At 46.0% G+C, this 16,510-nt stretch overlaps 2 protein-coding genes across 5 annotated transcripts in view; both read right to left on the bottom strand.

The window, feature by feature from the left end:
- TIMELESS (timeless circadian regulator) overlaps positions 1-10,522 on the bottom strand; it is a 38,249-nt gene extending 27,727 nt beyond the window's left edge. For all 4 annotated transcript variants that reach the window (XM_066369786.1, XM_066369787.1, XM_066369785.1 and 1 more), the window contains exon 1: positions 9,189-10,522. The gene's annotated coding sequence lies outside the window, so the exon portion shown is untranslated. The remainder of the gene's footprint in view (positions 1-9,188) is intronic.
- A 66-nt stretch (positions 10,523-10,588) lies between these two features.
- On the bottom strand, positions 10,589-15,618 carry MIP (major intrinsic protein of lens fiber). Its single transcript, XM_066369789.1, has 4 exons — positions 15,228-15,618; positions 14,557-14,721; positions 14,055-14,135; positions 10,589-12,288 (listed from the first exon to the last, which is right to left on the bottom strand). Exons 1-4 carry the CDS (start codon positions 15,585-15,587, stop codon positions 12,103-12,105), a joined length of 792 nt encoding a protein of 263 aa, XP_066225886.1. The 5' UTR covers positions 15,588-15,618; the 3' UTR covers positions 10,589-12,102.
- Positions 15,619-16,510: the final 892 nt, after the last annotated feature.

Here is a 16,510-nt window from a genome sequence, read left to right on the forward strand (position 1 = left end):
TGCTTCTCACATAGACAATTAATTATATGTTGCATGTTCTAGACTCGGCAAACCAGACAATCTCTATATCTGCACAGACAATGGAACAACAAAAAATATTGTATACCCACAAGCATTGTGAGATTAAATATATTAGAAACGTGCGCTTTCTCTTTTCTTTCTTTTCCATTTAACCAGACTGAGCCACAGCAACGCGTGGCCGGGTACAGCTAGTCTGAAATATAAGGGAAATGATAGTGTGGCAGCCACAGAGGTGCTAGCTCAAATTTTTCTTCAAGAAAGAGCTGGCCGGCCCTGGCTGGTTGGCTCAGTGGTAGAGCATCGGCCTGGCGTGCAGGAGTCCCGGGTTCGATTCCCGGCCAGGGCACACAGGAGAGGCGCCGGTTGGCTCAGTGGTAGAGCGTCAGCCTGGCGTGCAGGAGTCCCGGGTTCGATTCCCGGCCAGGGCACACAGGAGAGGCGCCGGTTGGCTCAGTGGTAGAGCGTCAGCCTGGCGTGCAGGAGTCCCGGGTTCGATTCCTGGCCAGGGCACACAGGAGAGGCGCCCATCTGCTTCTCCACCCCTCCCCCTCTCCTTTCTATCTCTCTCTTCACCTCCTGCAGCCAAGACTCCATTGGAGCAAAATTGGCCCGGGCACTGTGGACGGCTCCATGGCCTCTGCCTCAGGCACTAGAATGGCTCCGGTTGCAACGGAGCAACTCCCCAGATGGGCAGAGCATCGCCCCCTGGTGGGCAAGCTGGGTGGATCCCAGTCGGGCACACGTAGGAGTCTTGTCTCTCTGCCTCCCTGCTTTTCACTTCAGGGGGGAAAAAAAATCTTCATGAAAAAGACTATACTGCCCTTATTTTTCTCATTTTTTAAAAAAGATTTTATTTATTGATTCTTAGAGAGACGAGAGAGAGAGAGAAAGAGAGAGAAGTGGGGTGGAGAGGGAAGCATCAACTTGTAGTTGCTTCTCATCTGTGTCTTTACTGTGCAAGTCTGGGGTTTCAAACCAGTGACCTCAGCATTCCAGGTCGACATTCTACCCACTGCGCCACCAAAGGTCAGGCTTTTCTCATTTCACTTCAGAATGACAGAATGTTATTACAGACCAATATTGTTTCTCTGACTGGCACTTAGGAATTATTAATATTTATATACTACTTACATAATCAATCAAAAACCAGCCCAATAAAAGGCAGGCTCCATGAGGACAGGTCTCATTTTATTTTGTTTATTGCTGCATTCCTTAATGCCTAGAATAGAGCTGAGCTTATAGAAAGCATGTAATACTCATTTTCTAAATAAATTGATTTTGAATCAACATATTATCCCAAGTCATACCCTTTGCAACCATGAGCCCAATTCAGGGAATATAATGGAAGGAAATGATCAAAAAAGAAAGAAGGCCTGGCTGCGTAGTTCTGTTGGACAGAGTGTTGTCCCCATTTGCCAAGGCTGCAGGTTTATTCCCCGATGAATGTGTAAGTAGAACAACAAACTAAGGACAAAATCTCCAAATAAAGTACAGTCTTTTAAATTTGATAAATTGGATTTTATGAAAAAACTGATTACATTGTTTTTTCACATTTCATCATAGAGAGATGAGAATTTTGTCAAATATCTTAGACCCAGCAGACATGATATTTAGAAGTGATATTAGTTACCTTTCCTACCAACAAAGTGCCAAGTAGGTTGCATTAATTTCATCTGAAATTAATACTCATAGGCCTCAAAATGCAAGAACCAAAGGAAAACAAACGAGAAAATCAACTTGATTGCTTCTCATCCATGCCTTGACTGTGGGCTTCAGCTGAGCCCGTGACCGCTTGCTCAAGCTAGCAACCGTGGGATCATGTAGAGCAGTGGTAGTCAACCTGGTCCCTACTGCGCACTAGTGGGCATTCCAGCTTTCATGGTGGGCGGTAGCGGAGCAACCAAAGTATAAATAAAAAGATAGATTTAATTTTATAAAGATTTATTCTGCCAAACTTAGCGAAAATCCGACATAAAGTGCTTGGTAAGTAATTATTATTATATGCTTTAACTTGCTGTAACTCTGCTTTATAAATTTTATAAAGTTACTTCCCTACTTTATAAATCACCATTACTGTGGAATTGATGGGCAGTGAGAAAATGTTACTACTAACAGAGATACAAAAGTGGGCGGTAGGTATAAAAAGGCTGACTACCCCTGAGATGATCCCACGGCTCAAGCCAGCAATCACCTGCTCAAGTTAATAAGCCTGAGCTCAAGTCGGATGAGTCTGTGCTCAAGCCCGGGACCTTGGGGTTTCGAATCTGAGAACTCAGCGTCCCAGTTTGACACTCTATCCACTGTACCACCACCGGTCAGTCAGAAAATTAACTCATTTCTTGAAAACAAAATAAAACCACAGAAAAAACTCTGCCCCAAACCAACGCTGTTTGAAGAACATTTTGAGAATCACTATTATTAACAGAATTGAGGCAGGATAGTAAGAAGTTAGGAAAATTCCTTGGCAAGTGGAATGGGGAAACAGACAGATAGTTGAACAAACTGGCCATGCAGTTTATAACCAGATACAGAAGGTCACCAGGGCGAAAAGCTCTGGGTGCTCAGCAATGGGCAAAACTAGTACTGAAACTTGCGCCAATGGCGATCTTTACTCCCCTGGCATATCACTGGTCATGAGGTTGGGACTCTTCCCTGACCCTTCCTCTCTAGAGATAACATCTAGACCCCAGTTGTATTTCAGCTCCAGGTCCAGAAAAAAGCAGCAAAACTAGGCAGGTGATGCCAGGACCAGCTGTGATGACTAATGACCCCCTGACCTTACGCTGATCAGGGCATACCTGGACATGCTATTGAAATCTCCCTTGAGACCTCCCCTAAAATTCCCCCTTTGGAAAGCAGATAAAACCCATCAAGACAAAGAAGCCAGCACAACCACATCCCCTCCCTCCTTGGAGCATGATCATTCTAATCTCCTTTTCAAGTGAATTTTCTTTTTCCTAAACTCTAAGTGTCCCCATGAGACTTGCAACAAGGGGAGCAATGGGCAGTGGCAGCTCATCCCCACTTAACCCACTCACCTGTCCCCAAGGTCCCCTTTTCTCTGACTCTCCAGTAAGCTAGCAGTAGGCCAGCCTAGGCTCTCTTCTTTCCTATCACGTTTCTCGGGAGCCAAAGCAGAGCCCAGCCCAGGCTCTCTCCTGTTGCTTCTTCTATCCTAAGCCCTTCCTATTTCACTGTTCCCAGCTTTAATAATTATATCATACTCTCAAAATCACCTGGACTTGGCCCTGGCCGGTTGGCTCAGTGGTAGAGCGTCGGCCTGACGTGCAGGGGTCCCGGGTTTGATTCCCGGCCAGGGCACACAGGAGAAGTGCCCATCTGCTTCTCCACCCCTCCCCCTCTCCTTCCTCTCTGTCTCTCTCTTCCCCTCCCGCAGCCGAGGCTCCATTGGAGCAAAGATGGCCCGGGCGCTGGGGATGGCTCCTTGGCCTCTGCCCCAGGCGCTAGAGTGGCTCTGGTCGCAGCAGAGCGAGGCCCCCGAGGGGCAGAGCATCGCCCCCTGGTGGGCAGAGCGTCGCCCCTAGTGGGCGTGCCGGGTGGATCCCGGTCGGGCGCATGTGGGAGTCTGTCTGACTGTCTCTCCCCGTTTCCAGCTTCAGAAAAATACAAAAAAAAAAAAAAAAAAAATCACCTGGACTTGTATTGTGAAATCTTTCCCACATGAATTAAAAAACCCACACACTACAGGCCAGCCTCAGGCAGACTTGCTCTGGGTGCTGTGGGCCTGGTCCCCTTTGGATAACAGAATAGCATTTGGCATTTGAACTCCAGTCTGTCCAGTACTAAGTTGGTGATCTTGAGCATGTGGCTTAACCGAAACCTCTGTTTCCTTATCAGTATATTAAGAATATAAATGGGGAAGTTTAAATGCGATCAGGTCAAGCAGTACTACCTAAAGTATGGTCTGCAGACCATTTCTGGTCCACATACTATTATCAGTCTGCATCGGGGTAAGTACAAAACAAAGCATAAGCACTGAGAACGTCTCACAGCAATTTAAGAGTTAGTGTTTGTTGAATCTAATAATAAAGCCTCTCTTCTGCATGTTTTTTTTTCATACAGGAAACTAAAAACATTATTTTTCTAGTAATTTAATTTTTCTAGTAGTGGTTCTAGCATTTTAGAAAAGTATTGATATGTCAATTATATCTCAATACAGCTAAAGGAAAAACGTACTGATCTGCAACAACCTGGGGAGGGGGGCACGACAACCTCTCTGGTCCTTCATCAAGACAGTTTCAGAAGCACCGATATCCAGCACCTTACTGAATAGTGAGCACAAAGGAAGAGCTCTCAAAATATTAACTTCCTCTCCATCTACTGGGCTCTACAGTCAGTCACTAAATGCTTACAGAAGAGCCTTCTAGGCAAAAGTGGTTGCTGTGCAAGTACAGTGGTGGTGCTAAAAAGTTTAGTTGCAGAAATAAAACCCACATAACATAGAAGATATAATACAAAAGACAGTATAGGCTCCAAATAAGTGATATTGAAAAAGAAGTTCTGAAAAACTAGGGCTCTTTTCAGGATTCAATGGCCAAGGAGGTTTCGTCAGAGGAAGTGTGATTAGAGCTGGATTTTTGAAGGCTGCATAGTGTTAGGCAGCTGGGAGGTACGTTTAGGCAGAGAACTGCCAGGGCAAAAGCAGAGAGCACTTAACTAGGTGAGTCTAATAGGAGAGCAATAGAGAGCGAAGCTGGAACCTGGTTTATGGGAAAACCTTATCTTCGTCTACCAATTCAATGATTTAGAACATAAACCAAGGAGTCATTGAAGATTTGAGCTGAAAAACAAAATGATCAAATTGGGGTTGCACAAAGCAGGATCATGTATACATATCACTTTCCCTGCGGTCTCAATTGTTTTTCCTTTCACTGCACTCACCCTGTCGACCTGGAATGCCAAGGTTGCCATTTCAAAACTCTGGCTTGTCCAGTCAAGGCACATACAGGAAGCAAATACTATGAGTTGATGCTTCCTGCACGTCCAACCCCACCTTCTCTCTCTCTCTCTTCTCTCTAAAATCAATAAATAAAATCTTTAAAAAAAAAAATACAGCCTGACCAGGCAGTGGCACAGTGGATGGAGCGTCAGACTGGGATGCGGAAGACCCAGGTTCGAGACCCCGAGGTGGCCAGCTTGAGTGCGGGCTCATCTGGTTTGAGCAAAAAAAAAAAAAAGCTCACCAGCTTGAGCCCAAGGTTGTTGGCTCAAGCAAGGGGTTACTCGGTCTGCTGAAGGCCCGCAGTCAAGGCACATATGAGAAAGCAATCAATGAACAACTAAGGTGTTGCAACGCGCAATGAAAAACTAATGATTGATGCTTCTCATCTCTCCATTCTTGTCTGTCTGTCCCTGTCTATCCCTCTCTCTGACTCTCTCTGTCTCTGTAAAAAAAAAAACAAAAAAAAACCTGACCTGTGGTGGCGCAGTGGATAAAGCGTCGACCTGGAAATGCTGAGGTCACCGGTTCGAAACCCTGGGCTTGCCTGGTCAAGGCACACATGGGAGTTGATGCTTCCAGCTCCTCCCCCCTTCTCTCTCTCTCTCTGTCTCTTCTCTCTCTGTCTCTCCCTCTCCTCTGTAAGATGAATAAATAAAAAAATAAAATAAAAATACAGTGGTAGAGCATTGGCCTGGTATGCAGGAGTCCCGGGTTCGATTCCCGGCCAGGGCACACAGGAGAAGCGCTCATCTGCTTCTCCACCCCTCCTCCTCTCCTTCCTCTCTGTCTCTCCCTTTCCCTCCCGCAGCCAAGGCTCCATTGGAGCAAGGTTTGCCCGGGTGCTGAGGATGGCTCTGTGGCCTCTGCCTCAGGCGCTAGAATGGCTCTGACTGCGGCAGAGTGATGCCCCAGATGGGCAGAGCATCGCCCCCTGGTGGGCGTGCCGTGTGGATCCCGGTTGGGCGCATGCGGGAGTCTGTCTGACTGCCCCCCCCCACCGTTTCCAACTTCAGGAGGGAAAAAATAAATAAATATATATTTTTTTTAATTAAGTGAGAGGTGGGGAGGCAGACAGACTCCTGCATGTGCCCTGACCAGGATCCACCTGGCCAAGCCTCTTACCAGGTGATGCTCTGCCCATCTGGGGTTGCTCCATCGCTCAGAAACCAAGTTATTTTTTGCACCTGAGGCAAGGCCATACTCAGGACTTGAGCTAAGGCAGTCAGATCTACCTTACTTCAAGGTCTCAAGTATCAATTGCTTACATTATTCAACTGCTTCTTAACCACTTTCCCTGCCTCCAGTCTTGCTTTCTTCACTATACCCACAATATGCTTACCAAACTTGGCCATATAATCACCTTGCCTAAAACCTTTCAATGAATACATAAAAAATTTCATAGTAATTATCTCTGGAAAGAATGGGGGTGGGCTAGAGGATTCTATAGTAGGAGAAATATTTTTCACTTTAGTACTATTTGAATTATCTATTATTAACATGCACTACTAATACAAAACTAAATTTTCAGTGGCTGCCAGTGTTTACAATTCAAAGTCCTTCATGATCTGTCTGCTTTTCAGCTTCTCTCTCAAGATAGTCCTCTGTCTGGCCCTGGATTCTATCTACTCATCTTTTCCACTAGTTCTTTTTCTTTTTTTATCTATTGATTTGAGAGAAAAACATCAATTTGTTTTTGCATTCATTGCAAAAACATCCACTTATTTATGCATTTCATCCACTTATTTATGCATTCATTGGTTGATTCTTGCATGTACCCTAACCAGGGATCAAACCCACAACTATGGTGCATTGGGAGGATACTGTAACCAACTGAGCTACCAGGGGTTCTACCAATTCATCTTGTAAGACTCTGACCAAATGGCACTCCCTTACAACTTCTCCATACCAAATAGAGCTCTTCTCTGTGCCATTTAATAGAATTCCATCATGGTATTTACAGCTCATGTTGTACATAACATTTAAACAGATTGCTTAAAATGTCTGTCTCCCTCCTAGCCTTAGATTCCCTAAGGGCAGGAATTCTTTCTTATTCCTTTAAAATTTTTTAGAGTCTAGTTACTGAATCAAAGTTTACAAGAGGTGGGGGTGCTTGCGTAAGAGTGTTTTGAAAATATTCATCAGGTGATTCTAACTCAACCCCCGTTAATAACTGCACTATAATATAAACTCCTTGAGAGCGGGAGTCACTATGTTCAGCACAATGTAGATGCTCCATATATGGTTTCTACTCTGAACTGAAGTAGACAAGTCTTGAAGGTGACGAAGGAAAGGTTAGGGCTTGATATGTAGAGGCATCAAGATACATCAGGATAGTGTATGAAGTTGTGCATGTAGATAAGCTTCTTCAAGAGATTTGGGGTGAGGGTTAAGGAAGCCAGAACAGACTTGTTTTTTATTTTTTTAGCAAGAGAGAGAGATAGGAAGGGAGAGAGATGAGAAGCACCAACTCATAGTTGTGTCACTTTAGTTTTTCATCGATTGCTTCATATATGTGCCTTGACTGAGGGCTCCAGCCAAACCAGTGACCCCTTGCTCAAGCCAGCAATCTTGGACTTCAAGCCAGCGACCATGAGATCACATCAATGATCCCATGCTCAAGCTGGTGAGCCTGCACTTAAGCCAGCAACTTCTGAGTTTTGAGCTCTATCCACTGTGCCATAACCAGTCAGGGCAGACTTCTTTGTCACTTTATAACTGCAGAGGACTCATTTACATATTTTTCCTTCCAAACTGTGACTTCCTTAAGGGTATCATCTCTGTCCACCTGGCACTAAGCACAATGTAAGATACATGTGAGAAACTGAGGAACCTTTGACTGAATTGTACCAGTGCCACTGATAATAGAGGGTGGTATAGTACTTCAAGGACACAAGAAAGTGACTCCTTTGGCCTAGAAGAATTGGAAATAAAGGTTTTCAGAGGGACAACTGAGCTCAGTCCTGAAAGAGAAGTTCATTTCACATAGATGTGGCTAGAACTTCAAGTAGAGGGAACAGCAAGAGTACAAGGACCAGGGCATGAAAGAGCACAAGGCAGATACACCCGTTCAGTGGCTGGGAGTCAAGTGCATGAGACAGGAAACATGTTGGGGAGGTTAGAAAATGAGGCTGAGAGGGTCAGGGCCAGACTGTAAGAAGCCAGGACAGTGGGTGGCCTAAGAGGAGTTTTATATTTAATCTGAAATGGCCAGATTGACTTTTTAAATTTCTTTTATTTATTGATTTTAGAGAGAGGGAGGGAGGGGGGCAATGAGGAGGAGGGAAGGAGGGAGAAAAGAGGGAAAGAGAGAATAAGAGAAAGAGAGAGAGAGAGAGAGATCAACCTGTCCCACCCATCCATACAATTCATTGGTTGTCTCCAGCATGTGCCTTGACGGGGATGGAATTTGCAACTCTGGTGCATCAGGATGACGCTCCAACCAACTGAACTACTCAGCCAGGGCCAGATTGGTTTTTTTAAAAAAATTGATTTTAGAGAGATTGGAAGGGAGCGAGAGACAGGAACATAGATCTGTTCCTGTATGTGGCCTGACCAGAGACTGAACTGGCAACCTCTGTGCTTCAGAGTGAAGCTCTAACCAACCGAGCTATCTGGCCAGGGCCAGATTGACTTTTTACAAAGGTAACTCATGGCAGCATGACTAGCAAATAACTGAGGAGCGTAATTAGTGGCTAACGGTGCAGTTAACAAACCCACGCAGTGGCTGTATCCTCCTCGAGTCTTATACCCAGGAGAAAGTAAGGAAGGGACTGAAAAATCAATTCTATAAAAGCCCAAGATTTAAGTCTAGAGACCTGTGATATGAATTCCGGCTCCTGCTGACCACTAAGCTGCAGACCTGTTTCTTCGGGTCTTAACTGGATGGGGCATGTTCTGAAGTCGAAATGCCCTGGAACCTTCTGTTCTACCTTCCAGGTTCCAAGCCCCTTCCCATCCCAGCCCCGCCCCTTACGAAGACGAAGCTGTGCAGAATGGCGAGGGGAGAAGGAAGGAGCACACCCTGCGAGTGGCACCCACCGGAGACGCAGGGTGGGAAACTGCGCGTCCGCGCCTAAAGCGCGCGCCCCGCCTTTTGCCTTTAAACCCCGTGGCGGGGAAAGGGACTCAGCGCCTCCCTAGGGAGTCCGGTAGCTTCGCTAGGACGCAGTTCTCTTAGTGCCCCCTCGTCCACACACTCACTCACCCGATCCCCGCCGATCTTCCCGATCCCAGGGGAGCCAGCGGCCCTCAGATAGGGGTGCTGCAACTTTTCCCGCCACTTAGCTCGGTGGGACTAGTCTCCGCCCGCGGGTGGAACGGGGCGGGGCGAGCCGGACTGATCCAGTGACCCGAGGGGACAAGGGGAGAGGTTGGCGGTAAAGTAAGGAAAAAAGAAGCATTCCAAGTGTCGTTTTATCTGAATTTATCCCTTCCATTGAGCCTAAAATCAGAACGCAATTAATTTTCTGATGACTTAAGATAATTGGAATCAATATCTGCTTAGACGTGAATTTACAACATTCTTCCCCTTCTCCTAGTCAAGTGGATTATTCCAAAGTCTTAGGTGGTTAGAAAAATGACGCTTGATTGGAAAGTGCGGAGTGGAGCTATTGGAAGGAGTGGTCTTTGGCGGACTGAGGGTGTCTAACCTACTGGAGGTATATAGGTTTAAAGCTTGTGAAGTATGCAAGAGGCTCCTAAAAGAATGAGATCGACAGTAACTATTCATTGATCAGTTGAGGGTTTCCTCTGGCCTCAGCCGAGATAGATGAGTGTCTTTTGCCAACAACAAAAAAAGATAGGGCTCAAACAACTTATTGTTTCCTGGATTATTAAGCATTTGAATAGAAAGAATCAATTTCAGGGATATTAGAAAAGTTAAAAGATATTTGATGAAGATGAAAGGACAGGTGAGGGAAAAGTGAAAAGACACAAAAAAGGAAAATAAGACTAGCCTGACTAAGCGGTGGCGCAGTGGACAGAGCGTCATCCTGGGATGTGGACCACCCAGAATTGAAGCTCTGAGATCTCTGGCTTGAGTGCGGACTCTCCAGCTTGAGTGCCGCATCCCCAGCTTGAGCCCAAAGGTCTTGGCTTGAAGCCCAAGGTCACTGGCTTGAACAAGGGGGTCACTGGTTCCACCGAAGTCACCCCCCCCCCATCAAGGCACATATGAGAAGCAATCAATGAACAACTAAGGTGCCGCAACAATGAGTTGATGCTTCTCATCTCTCTTCCTGTCTCTCAAAAAAAAAAAAAAAAAAAAAAGACTATAAAACTAGTGATAAAAGCAGAAAGATGCCATTTGAAGAGTGTTTTGATTTGCTTTAACTAAATTAAAACTCAGAATCAAACCTTCTGGCTCCTACCCATCACCACCACCTCTGCCTTTGCTCCAGGAATGAGATTTCCTATGTTTACCTTGGAGTTCTTTTGGAGCTTAAGTATGTATCATCTGCCTGGAGGCCTGCTGGGACTGTCAAGCGGAACAGTTAAGCTACTTAATTTAGATTGTAGGCTCACCCACCTCTTGGTTGGTGAGCTTGGTGGCCCAGGGCCTCCAAAGAGATCCATCATGCCTGAATGAAAACAAAACCCAGCCAGTTGATGTAGACAGGTTTATATAGTTCTACCGAACAGTTCAAACCCCAGCATTCACTTTTCTCAGAGCTACTTACCCACCCAAGACCCTGAGGCAAGCATCCCTGAGATAAGTAGACTACACTCTTCCATTAACTTCCCCACAACTTTTTAAAACAATTGCATCCTGAACATCCCTCCACCCCATCATGGTACCTGTTGAGGAGCCACTGAGCCACTTCACCTGCAGCTGTTGTAAAGTACCAAAGGCTACAGAATTAATATTAATATTTTGGGAGGCTTGAAGAACATTTTATTAATTTGGGTTAAGGTATGCAGAGAAATTGTGAGAATAGTCTCTGTACTGTGCGATTGGCATAACCAGGATGGCCCTTGGCATTGTATTGTAAATGCAAAGGGGAGGAAAACATGGATCCCCAGACCTGTGGGGAAAAGGGTGAATGGCCAGCTAGGTGCAGGGAGAGAAAAGCCAAAAAATAAACCTTTTCTTATAACTACGAGCCATTTGCGGGCATTTGTCCCCACGGAAACTACCTCTCCTATGTAAATGCGTGTAGTTAACACGTGTGACTCTGGACAGAGAGATAGCAGATGAACACTGGATAATATAGGAATGCCTTTTAATATGTAAAAGATATCTTTCTGCCATTGTGTTGACTTGTAAATTTTGTTTTCTCCAAAAGGATGTATGGCTTGCAAATTGAACATGGTCCTATCATGTTAAAGGACATATGACTATAACCAATAGTGGTAAGGGGCTCCTAATTACAATTTTTGCTTCTGTACTTCCCACTTACAAAACTATAAAAACCAAGTAAAACAAAGGGCCGGCGCTCTCCTTCAGATTTCTGTCGGAGTTGCCGCTTGGCCAAGCTAGACAATAAAGCTTTGGTGTGTAATCAACGGACCTTGTTTGTGTCTTCAATGTTTTGGGTCCCTCTGGATTAGGCTTAACACTGCCCCAGCCCCTTCTCTCAACCCTTGGAAGCCTAGTGTCCTCCACTTTTCTCCATCTGCCTCCTGTGAGGGGTACTCCCTGCTTACCTACTCCCGCAGAAACCTAGAACTGCATGAGAGTAAAGGCCAGAAACTTAAGGTCTTGTTTTCCTGTGCTTATCACACTGGGTTGGAAGAGGAAGGTATAGGATGATGCCTCTTTTCCCTTCCCTATTTCTGCCATGCCCCAAAACTTAGACACAGCCACATTCACTCACATTCATACACACAACGGCGAAGAGAGGTGGGGTGGGGAGGAAGGGAAGTTTGCACCAACCAGCTCATGAATGCAACTTGAAAGATTTCACACAGCAAAAGGCAAAAAAAAAAAAAAAAAAAAAAAAAAAAAAAAAAAAAAAAAAAGGAGAAGAAGAAGAAGAAAAGAAAAATACACATAAATTTAAAAATAAAGAAGTACATGCCCCTCCCCACAGTCTCTTTCTTCACCAAGGGGCTGGCTTAACCACTCCACATAGACCCAGAAGCTTCCTACTGGAGCTTCCTCTATCCAATGGGCACTTTCACAGAGCCTGGGTCTTCAATTCAACAGGTTCCCCTGTGCCTTCTGGTTGTCCATTGGGGTCACTGGGTCTGGTACCCTTGAGAATAGACAGTCTCTCAGAAACACTCTTGAGCCGGGGGAAGAGGAGAAAATCATAGAGGAGACTTGCCAGGCCCCCTCCAATGATTGGGCCCACCCAGTACACCTGTAAGAAGAAGAAAAGAGTAATCAGGCTTGGGAAGAGGACCAAGAGCAAGGCTGCTCTTTTCCCAACTCCATTGATAGAAAAAAGACATAGTTGGGTGCCATTTAAGGAAACAGACATACTTGAGTACATATTTGGGCACTATTTAAGCAGAAATCAGTGTTTGTTTGTGTGTCTTAAAATGAAAAACTATTCCACTGTCTGCACCTCAAAATTCACCATTTCTTTTCTGACTCATCAAATTACTCCTTTATCCCACACCTCCTTAGAACATGCATATTCTATTTGTTGTTGTTAGTTAGCACTAGTTTGTATATTACTTTGAAAAAATATTTAATTGTGATAAAATACACATAAAATTTACCATCTTAATCATTTCTAAGTGCGCAGTTCAATAGTATTATGTATATTCATGTTGTTATGCAACAAATCTCCAGGATTTTTTCATCTTGCAAAATTGAAACTCTCTATATCCATTAAACCACAACTCCCCTTATCTGCTCTCTCCAATCCCTTTCAACTACTAGTTCTCCTTGTTTCAATGAATTTGACTACTCTAGCTATCACATATAAGTAGAATTATACAGTATTTGTCTTTTTGTGACTAGTTTATTTCATTAAATATAATGTCCTCAAGGTTCATCCATGTTATAGCATATGACAGGATTTCTTTCTCTTCTAAGATTGAACACTAGTCCATCTTATGTATATACTACATTTTGTTTATTCATTCATCTGTGAGGGACTCATGGGTTGCTTCCACCTTCTGGCTAATGTGAATAATGTGGCCATGAAAATGGGTGTACAGCTTTGGAAATGTTTTCCAATTATTTTCATGTATTTTCTGGCATATGGCCAAATGACACAAACAGCCAATTTACTGAGGACTTATTCCATACCAGATTCTGTGCTAAATATTTCTTTTCTTTTCTTTTTTCTTTCTTTAGTGAGAGAGGAAGGGTGGGGGAGACAGACAGACACAGGAAGGGAGAGAGATGAGAAGCATCAATTCTTTGTTGCAGTACCTTAGTTGTTCATTGTTGCTTTCTAATATGTGCCTTTACCTGGGTGCTCCAGCTGAGCCAGTGACCCCCTTGCTTAAGGCAACAACCAGCTCAAGCCAGAGACCTTGAGCTTCAAGCCAGTGTGACCTTTGGGTTCAAGCCAGCAACCATGGGGTCATATCAATGATCCCACACTCAAGCCAGTGACTCTGTGCTCAAAATGGTGAGCCTGTCATCAAGCTGGCGACCTCGGAGTTTCAAACCTGAGTCCTAAGTGTCTGAGGCTGACACTCTAGCCACTGTGCCACCACCTGGTCAGGCTGTGCTAAACATTTCTTACATATAACTTTCACACGTACTTTCATAACACCTCATTTTATAGTAAAGAAACTTAGGTGCAAAATAATTGAGATCTTGCCATGGTCACATGATTTGTGCTCATACACATTTTGACCTCTGAAAAGAAAAGTTTTTGTCTTCCTGTTCAGCTGTCTGCCCTGACAGCACTAGTTTTTGGAATCCAGTGGATATTTAGTAAAATTCCCTGACTAACCAGCGAAGGTATATCAGCAAGAGCCTCTCTTTCTAGCAAAATAATGAATCCTGCTCACACAGGCATCTCAAACTCTGTGACAGCCCACTTAGCTGAATGCTGGTAGAGTAGTCAATACATCGAGATGGAAAGCAGGACCCAAACCTGGAACCTGCTGGTTACACCCATCCAAGAGGGCTTCAGCATCTTGCTCCTCTCCCCTCACTCACCCAGTGGTTGGTGAAGTTTCTGGTGAGAATGGCAGGAGCAAAGGAGCGGGCAGGGTTCATGCCTGCACCAGTATAATACATCTGCAAAAGACACAGTTGTAACTGAGACCATTCCCACCACTCTACCCAGCTTCTCTCCCCATAGCCCACAGGTCCCCGAGGGCTGAAATCTTGCCTCCAGTCAGCAGCAAGTAGCAAAGGACAACCACATGGGAGTCTCACAGTGGAGTGGAAGCACTGATGCCCCATTTGGGGACAGACTATGGATCTATAGGCTAAGCCCCATGATGCATGCATTTCCACCTTGGGCTCAAGGAGGACTAGTTACAGCAGTCACAGAGAGAGGAATAAGCAGGGTTGATTCCTCTGTGCTGACTGATACAGAGGGAGGTGGGTAATGCTCATGTTTAATAGTCAGGTGGGTAGAAAGAAACCTTAGTGTTGGGAAAGGTTTGGGGGCCTGTAATCCTTAAATGAGATGTTGCTCCCCTCTCCTGCTTACCCCAAAGAGGTGCCCCAGGGTGAGGGAGAAGCCAACGGCCAAGGCCACAGAGCCCAGGCGGCCATTCCGCCTCTCATCATATGTGGCAAAGATACAGAGCACGAACTGCAGCGTCAGAAAGATCTCCACCATGGTGGCCTGGCCCACACTCACCCCAGGGTGCAACTAGGCAAAGGAAAAGAGAGGGAGCTCATTAGTGCTGTCAAAGTATAACCTCCTCAAGATTTCCCAGGCACTCCCCCCCCCCGCCTTATGGCAATAGTTTCCTGGGGATGAGGTATAATACAACCTTTCCCATAGTAACTATATATATTTCTTTCTTAATTTCTCCTAATGTTGGAAATAATTGCACCCAGTTTCACAAATGCAGAAACTGAGGCCCCATAAGTAAAATAAGTCTCCTCAAGAGCCTGCAAGAAATTAGAAGAAAAGCTAGGACCAGAACTCAACTCAGGTTTCTTAATTCCCGTTCCAAGGCTCTATGCCTTCCTTAATCCTCCAAAGCACCCACTGATCCTCCCCACCCTGAAACACACACACACACACACACACACACACACACACACACACACACACACACACTGTCCCAGACCCTGGGGGTAGTGGTCTACCTGCACCAGGCAGGGAGTCAGGGTACCAGGTTCCCTCAGCCCCACTCAGCTGATCATTACCGTGTTAAGTGCTAGGTTTCCTCGGACAGCAGGTGGGGTAACACTATACAGCACTGCAGCCCCAGCCACAGCTCCCAGGAGTTGGGCTGCCATATAGCAGAAGGCACGAAGCAGGGACATCTGGGAGCCCACAAGGAAAGCAAAAGTGACTGCAGGATTGACATGGGCTCCACTGATGTGGCCCACAGCCTGCACCAGCGTAGCAAGGGCCAGGCCAAAGGCTAGAGCCACCTGCAGGACGTGCAGGGGTCCAGGGGCCCAACGCAGTGAGGCTCCCAGCCCGAAGAAGACGTAGAAGAGAGTGGCAAAGAACTCAGCAAATATGGCCCTCCAGAAGGAGGCTGAACGCAGTTCCCACATGGCAGGGGGGATGGGCACAGTGCCTGGGTCCCTGATACCCCCCTGGCTTGATGTGGGTGAACAGTACCCTTTATAGAGGACTCTTAATCCCTGGGAGGGGCAGGCTGAGGTGGCTGGCCCAGCCTCTTAACCCTTTCATAGCTGCAGAAGGCTGGGCCTACCCCCATGCATCTGATAAAGCTGCTGGATTTTCTCCTCCTTCATCAAGTGGGAGATGAGCAGAGTCATGGATATAAAGGCAGGGGTAGGGTCAGGGCTGGAGAGGCTCTGAAAGGTAGAGACTAAGACAAGGGGGACTGGAGGAGTCCCTGTCTTTTCATGTCAAAATTGTAGTTCACAGTCCTCATTGACATCCATATTACAACACTTCTCAACTTTGCTTGGAAGGTCAGCCAAGCTGAGGGCACTTCACGGAGTATGAGACTGTGCTCCTGGGGGCTTCCAGGCCCTTCTGAGTTGGCCAGGGCTAAGGGTGAGGGTAGGGGTGAGGAGTGGGGTCCAGCAGGGATGTTGGGTAACTAAAGAGAATTCTTTAGTCCTCTGGGATTAGAGGGCCTTCCCCCATTGGCTGGTTTGGGCTGGAATCTGTAGACCCTGCATCTCTGGGACAAGAATAGTTCTGCTGTGTCTGGCTTTCTCTGAGCCCGAATCCCCTGCCCCCACCCCTTGCCAGCACCTCCCTTTCCCAACCCTCAGCCTGGCCTTTTAAGCCACAGAGACAGACCGGGGGGGGGGGGGGCAGGGGGAGAAGCTATCTGCCACAGACAGGTTGGGAGTGGGGTTGGAGGGCTGGGGTGGGGGAAAGGTTTAAGTCTCAGCATCAGCTTGCACCTCATCTTTCCTAACTCACAAGGTCCCAGTAGCAGGTGCTGAGAGGAAGAAAACCGGGTCACGGCTAAGAAGTAAGGGGAGGTTTTTTGTTT

This window comes from Saccopteryx leptura, chromosome 2 (genome assembly GCF_036850995.1).
Source record: "Saccopteryx leptura isolate mSacLep1 chromosome 2, mSacLep1_pri_phased_curated, whole genome shotgun sequence".
Taxonomy (NCBI): domain Eukaryota; kingdom Metazoa; phylum Chordata; class Mammalia; order Chiroptera; family Emballonuridae; genus Saccopteryx; species Saccopteryx leptura.